General features: G+C 43.8%; 1 protein-coding gene across 1 annotated transcript; it reads left to right on the top strand.

The window, feature by feature from the left end:
- The first annotated feature begins 795 nt into the window (after window positions 1–795).
- Window positions 796–1885, top strand: LOC147879691 (putative germin-like protein 2-1). The gene is made up of 4 exons (XM_087371436.1): window positions 796–1016; window positions 1186–1322; window positions 1411–1547; window positions 1712–1885. Exons 1-4 carry the CDS (start codon window positions 796–798, stop codon window positions 1883–1885), a joined length of 669 nt encoding a protein of 222 aa, XP_087227562.1.
- The last annotated feature ends 5338 nt before the right edge of the window (window positions 1886–7223 follow it).

Here is a 7223-nt window from a genome sequence, read left to right as displayed (position 1 = left end):
TGCCATAAATTAGAGGACATAATTTGCACATAGATGAGCAAGGTCGGTCCAAGAGGAGATACCGAGGTAAAAAGTTTCGGGGGTGAAGGAAAATATATTTAGTTTCTTGTTGGGTGAAGGAAAATATTTACTGGGTGGTACTAATGTGCGAGGCCTCCACGTGGAAGGCCTTGAAGTTGCATGGCGTAGTTTACTAAGCTTGTGTATGTCCTTATCCTTCTCGTTCAGCAGATCAATCGATTCAAAGCAGCCGATCGTTTCTCCCATCCCCCGTTTGAATTGGTCTCTCCCACGCATTGCCGTCGGCTTCCCCTCATGATCCTCATCGACTTATCGTTCTTTCGACTCTCATTCATTCCGAGAACCCCCATATAGCTAGTTGCCCTCGAGAACACCCCTTACAGCCTCGGATTCTTTTTCTTTCGCTGCTTCAAAATTAAGGAGAACTCAAGGTTGCAATTCGAAATTCGAAGCGGCTGACTTCATTCTGTGCCCATCTATAGGATCTTACATAACGAAGCAGAGAGCGTGTATGTGTGTGAGCGATCGAGAGAGGGAGTGAAGAGCGAGCCAGAGAGCTATTGCAAGAGATCATTGAAGCGAAAGAGATTCACTAAGCGAGATCGAGGACAACAAAGTGATTGAGCTGCACGACCTATAAAATTCGAAGCTGCAACAATCACCCTACTCAGACGTCTCAGCTCAAGATCCTCCTCCTCCGGCGAGCCGTTGGAGTAATAATCTTCCAATAGAAACTGATATCTCTCTATTGCTGCGACCTAATCTCGTACATCCATGGATCCTCGCCTCCTCGGATTATCCATCCTCGCCTGTAGCTTTGCTATTGCCTCTCTTCTTTTCCCCGAGTGTCACGCAGCAGATCCCGACCCGCTTACCGACTTTGACGCTGATGCTATGAGCTTCACGCTCCGCGACATGCTAAAAAACGGGGACGTTTCTCACGGTCCTGGAGGAACTCGAGCTGGCCTCAATGTCTCCATCTACCCCGCTATGATGTATGTAAATCTTCGTTCCACTTCCCTCTTTGCTCGTCATTAGCAGTCGTCGGGTTATACTTTTTGCTATCTGCGCTGAGTTTTCCTCCTGGCGCCGGCGATTCATTAATTTGGCCGTGATATCTAGCACCGTAACATGCCTGCTCTGATCTCATCATTCTTCGAGCAGGTCTCAAGGCTTAACATATGTGAGATTTCAGATGAAGCCTTGCGGTATCAACCTGCCCCACACCCACCCTCGAGCATCGGAGATGCTCACTCTGATTGAGGGAGGGCCTCTTCAAGTTGGATTTGTCGACACGGAAGGTAAGACCCAAGTAATTCAAGTGCCAGAATCCCCATCAGTGCTGCGTTGCAGCGGCCCCAAGATTTTTGATAGGGATGCAAACTGCAGGAAATGCCCATATTGACATTATGGAGAAGGGAGATGTAACAATCTTTCCACGAGGGTTGCTTCACTACGAGCTCAATGTTGGAGAAGAAACTGCTCATTTTCTTTCCGCATTGGACAGCCAGAATCCTGGAACTTTGGTAAGATTCAGTATACTGAAACAACTGTTATATGTATGATCTATTTTGAGAGGCATCTGGGTGCTTCAGTCACACCGCACGATTCTCATGCAGCAAATCTCGCGTTACTATTTTGCTGTCCGTGTTCATTATTTTCTTAGTAACGGTGTGTTCTGCCCATGCAGACTGCCGCCGGAGCATTATTCCAGCTTCCTCCTCGTGCTCTAGCAGCAAGTTTGAACCAACGAGTCGCTGACGTTTTGGGGATCAAGTCGACTCTGTATGGATACGGTCACTCACTGGAAATGAGCACCGTTTCAGGATGTGTTCCTGGGAAAAATATCGTTTCCACTTTTTGATAAATAAAAAATTGTCCTCCTCAACATAGGAATCTCAGCTACACCTTTACTTGCAAAAACTTAATCAGAATTGGCGAAAGCTATGAAGGAGGCTCATATTTGACGAAGCTGGTACGCTAATGCCAAGGCATTGTGATGACATTTACCGGAGGTCTATTCATTTTGCATGAACGTCTCATGGCCTACAATTCAGAAGAGCTGCCTTTGCTGAGCAAAAGTCGTGCTTGCAGATTGCATAATGACCACAATGATCAGCAGCGTCCATTGTAGAAATTGGGAGCTGCAGCAGTTGTAGCTTCTAATGTTCCTTTTGCTCGAGTCCGTCTACTTAGTCACGCTTCATTGTAATGCTGTGATAGTGTCTTTAGAATCATTCGTTACAAAAATGCTTGTTTTCGAGCACCACAAGCTTCATTGAGGTCCTCTACTAAATGCATTGCGGAGAATCATCCCCATCATCATTAGCTTCTTCACTCTCTCGTCAGGTTTATGGTCATACTTGTGTGTAAATGTCCAAATAGGAATCCATATAGAGTCCCAGTCGCTCAAACCATCTCTCTGTGCGTGCATACTAGCACCTCTGGTGGAGATCCCCTCCTGCTGCAAGTGCCATAGAAAAGGACAGAGCTATTCATGGTAGCTTGCTACATCCAGAGGTGCGATCCCCATATTCCCTGACTCGGCACAGATAATGATTGACCTAAAATGCAGCATCTAGTTGTAAAGGGGGTGACCCAAACTCAGCCTGAATGATCTGGTGAGGAACAATGGCTTACCAAGAATCATTTGTGATAACATCACAACAACACAAAGCAACTATAGACGCGCTTGGTAGATGCGCAAAATAGCGGGCGCGTCTATAGGTGTTGCTTTAGTAGAGAAATTACGGGTGCATCTAAATGCGCGTCTAAAAGCTCGTCTATTTGCGCGTGAATCACCGCGTCTATTTGCGCGTCTGACCTGAGAAAATAGGGGCCTATCTAACATCCCGTTTATTAGCGCGTCTATTTGCGCGTGTATTTGAGCATTTATTTGCGCGTTTACACTGAGAATCAGATGCGCATTTAGACGCGTAAATAGACGCGCTCCAGAGAATACAGAAAGTGAGATTTTGGTGTACATCATTGCTTTCCAAACATTGCCCATGATTACCAAAGCACATAATTTTTTGCAAACCCACATATACAAGAATTAAGTGAGATGAGGAGAATGAGACAATATGTAAAATAGTTTTGCCAATATCAATTGTGGGGCTACGGTTCAATCTCATTCTCAATGAGATCAACCCTTGCCAAACTATCTACTTCAAAATCCAAACAAGTGTTTAGATCTACAAATACATTCAACCCACTAATACTTGTGCCACTCATCTGCTCATCGAAATCAGCATCTCCAATGGTAGGCTCGTCCTCACGAGTAATGGCCTCAATATCTATATCTCCTATCTCATGATCATCCTCCTCTCTTGTATCACGGTCATCATCACGTCCATGGCCATGATCATCCTCCATACGCTCCATATTAGTAAATGTACTATACATCACTTTGGAACGTGGCATAATAGGTATGACATGCCACCATCTATTATTATCCACCATTGGTTGATAGACAACCTAATTCAAACACAAATACAATCATGTTACTTTTCTTGCATCAAATATTTAAAAGCGAGTATTTTTATATGTGTGCACAGTACCTGTTCACATTGTTGCGATAGTACTAGTGTGTCCTTCCTACTTTGCCGAAACTTTGTGGTGTCAATAGTTACAAAGCCACTTGCATGGCGTTTGATTGTTGTATTAGGGCCTCTTTCCACCACGTCCTTAAACCACTTTACATCCAAAACATACACAAAGAAGCGTCGAAAGTCAAGCATAATGACATCTTAGATTATGTCACAATAATCATCCATGGCTCCATTGGCTCCCTCAAAGCTAGCAATGACGCCGCAATCTTGTGTGTTTCTCTTATCATCAATCCGTTGTGTTCGAAAATGCTTGCCCTCACACCATATAGCATTGAACATAGTGCACTACACCAAGAAAAAATCAATTAAATAAGCAATCTAAATTATAAAAAGCTCCTAACTTATGCATAACATTCTATATACCGACCTTGCTCATGTATATCCTAGCATACTCCCATTCTTCCATTGTGATATGCATCCCCTCGTCTTTCTCTGCTTTCTCCATTTCATCAAGTAGCCAATCCACATGAATATCCTTTGGAAGTGCTCTTAAATGCTGAGAGTATGGCACACGAGATCCGTGGTGTGTACGAAAGAGGGCCCTTTCTTCTTGTCTTCTTGCCTTTGCATCCTCGTATCTTGTCACCCATCTTTTCATCACATCACTATTAAGCACGCAAAAGAGGTTGATACTATTATGCAACTCCGTGTCTATTACTTTGTTGCGTCCTTTTTCTTGAGGCACAATAGAGGTCATCCTTAGGTCTTCATCATCTCTCCATAGTCGTGGGAGAGAGCTATTCACATCAACAAGAAACTCAGAAATATATACAAGTGACTCTTGTACCAACCAACCCTCGGCCATGCTACCTTCGGGTCTTGCATTTTGTTTCACAAAGCCCTTTAAGGTCTTCATGAAGCGCTCGAGGAAGAACAACCATCGTGCATGTATAGTACCGCATATAGCAATCTCATCCACCAAATGTACTATGAGATGTAGTTGGCTTGTGAGAATAGAACGTCGAAATGTCTCCTCCACTAAACAAACCGCCTTCACTGACATAACTTGAGCATTCTCAAGCATGGTGGGATCTATTACTTTGAGCTCATATATCTCACAAGCTCACCCATCTTGTAAATACAATCTTTCACATCCTTCGATGCACTACGTGAAATGCTAGTAGGTAGTATGAACTGAACCCGCGAGGAGGTGGTTGATTAGTTGCTTATAGCTATTCACTCATAAATTTGAAAGGAAAAAGATATTATGCATATAAAATACTTACTTGGAGCATCTTGTGCCAATCATGAGATTTCAAGCCATATAATTGCTCTACACCTCTTTTCTTGCTCTTTGTAAAGGCTCCCTTTAAACACCTCATGCATCTAGTGGGAGTACGAATTGTAGTAATAGTGCGCTTCACCGTCACCATCTCTAGGTTTGATAACATCCACGGTGCATGAGGTAAAAAAACACGCCCATTTGGTCTCTCTTGAGGCCAAGCTTCATGCATCCTCCCTGTGGTACGTAGATCCTTCCTTATGCCTACCGAATCTCGTGTCCCATTCAAATGCTCCCAAATGGTAGATGCCACATTCTTGAAAATATGCATGGGATCAAGCAGGTGATTGATCTTGAGGTGGGACCAATATGGTAAACGATAAAAGATGGAGTATCTAAATAAAATAAAGTGTTAGCATGCAATCTTTACTTTCAACCAATATAGCCAATCTTTACTTCCAGCCAATAGTTACAAACCCTTACCAGCTCATGCCAAGTGGTGGAGGAGTCGTGGAACCATCCCAAATTCTCATCCAATCTCCTACGATGAGTGATTGTGGGAGGACTTCATTCCAAGGGGCAACATATCTAGGATGATCAGGTGGAAGAAATCGATGGTGATTCTCATAGATGACCTTATTCAATGCGTCTGCCTGTGAGGCAACTAGCGAAGGAACAAAAACAGGACATGCATGGTAACCCGATGTAGTGAGACCTAAACAATAGATGCAATTAAGAGTGGAAGGTGGGTTTAGGGTGCCACATATTCCTTTGCCTATTCATAATTAAAAAATGCAATGCTTACCTGAACACTCGCCATAGCCTGGGAAGTCATGCATCGTCTACATCAAGACTGCTTTGTAGTTGAAGTCTCGTGATGAGAGAGGCCTGCTCACATCATGCACCTCGATACCTCTCCAAAGTATCTCTAGCTCATCAATCAAAGGCTCCAAATAAACATCAGGATTTTTGACTTTATGTTTCCCTGGAATTAGAAGGGACAGCATGACATGTCCTTTCTTAATAGCCATAGAGGGTGGAAGATTATAATTCACCAATACCACTGGCCATACACTGTAAGACGTGCTTTTGAGACCAAATGGGTTCACACCGTCCATACCCAATCCAAGTCTCAAGCTCCTAGGTTCTTCCTTGAAGCTTGGTCATGTGTCTTCAATATGCTTCCACGCAGGAGAGTCCGCGGGAGTTCTCCAATTGCCATCGGTTGATCGATGGGAGGAGTGCCATGACATGAGCTCTGCAATAGATTTGCACTTGAACATATGTTGGATGCGAGGGATTATGGGAAAATGTCGCAATACCTTACGAGGCACGTCCAAGGTTTTGAGATCTACTCTATATCTTGCCTCTCCACAAGTAGGACACTCTCTTGCATCCTTATGTAGTCCACGAAACAAAACGCAATCGTTGACACATGCATGGATGCGCTTGTAATCTAATCCTCCAAGAGAGGTCACATGTTGCCTTGCCATATCTCTTGAGGTCGGTAGTTTATTCTCCCTTGGAAGCATTTTACACAATAGCCTGCACATGAAGACCATAAATGAGGAAAAGCATTCGAGTAATTGACCCACTAGCATAATTCACCATGTTTGCAAAATCGACTTTAAAGCTTACTTGAGTAATGCATTCAAACTTGCATTGCTCTATCCATAGATGGTTTGCAAGTTTAGTAACTCAAGGGAGGCACGTAGAACAGAGAATGTGCACCCCTCAAACAGTGGAGTCGATGTTGCGGTAAAAAGATCATCCTGCTCCATGCTATTATCCCTCCCTTGATGGACATATAAATCCCGCACCATATCATCAAACACCTCCTCCATGGCTTCATGAGGTAATGGCGGAGGGCTACTATCACCATCACTCCATGCATCCGTAACGGTCCCTCCTGAAGATCCCACCTCATATCACCGACGCTTCGCCTCCTCACGGGCATAGGGTAACATATGCGGGTGTGGCACTACATCCTGTATCAAATTAAAATGGGATCATAACTCAAACATATGAACACCCATAGGTATCTCAATCAACCTTAACTTACAAACCCTTACCCTGTTTACGGTCACATCCCATTCTCCATACTTTGAGATATGATTGAGTGTAATCCTGCGTGCACGATACATGTTTCCTCGACATCGATCACACAGACATTTGATTTTTTGCTCTAACCACATTTCGCGATGGTGGATACGGAGGGATTCATCCTCACTGGAGCTACTTGTTGAAGATGGAGACATCCTACAAACAAACAACCCACCAAATTTGCTCTTCTTCAAATGTTTAATTTAAACTTTGTGTTGCGTCTATCGCAGCGTCTATCGTCGCATCTAACATCGCGTCTAACGGCG

The sequence above is a fragment of the Dipteris shenzhenensis genome, chromosome 33 (assembly GCF_047967505.1).
Source record: "Dipteris shenzhenensis isolate YYH24624 ecotype China chromosome 33, Dip_SZ_1.0, whole genome shotgun sequence".
NCBI lineage: Eukaryota > Viridiplantae > Streptophyta > Polypodiopsida > Gleicheniales > Dipteridaceae > Dipteris > Dipteris shenzhenensis.
Note: the sequence above shows the minus strand (reverse complement) of the source record. Positions and strands in the feature narration are given on the sequence as shown.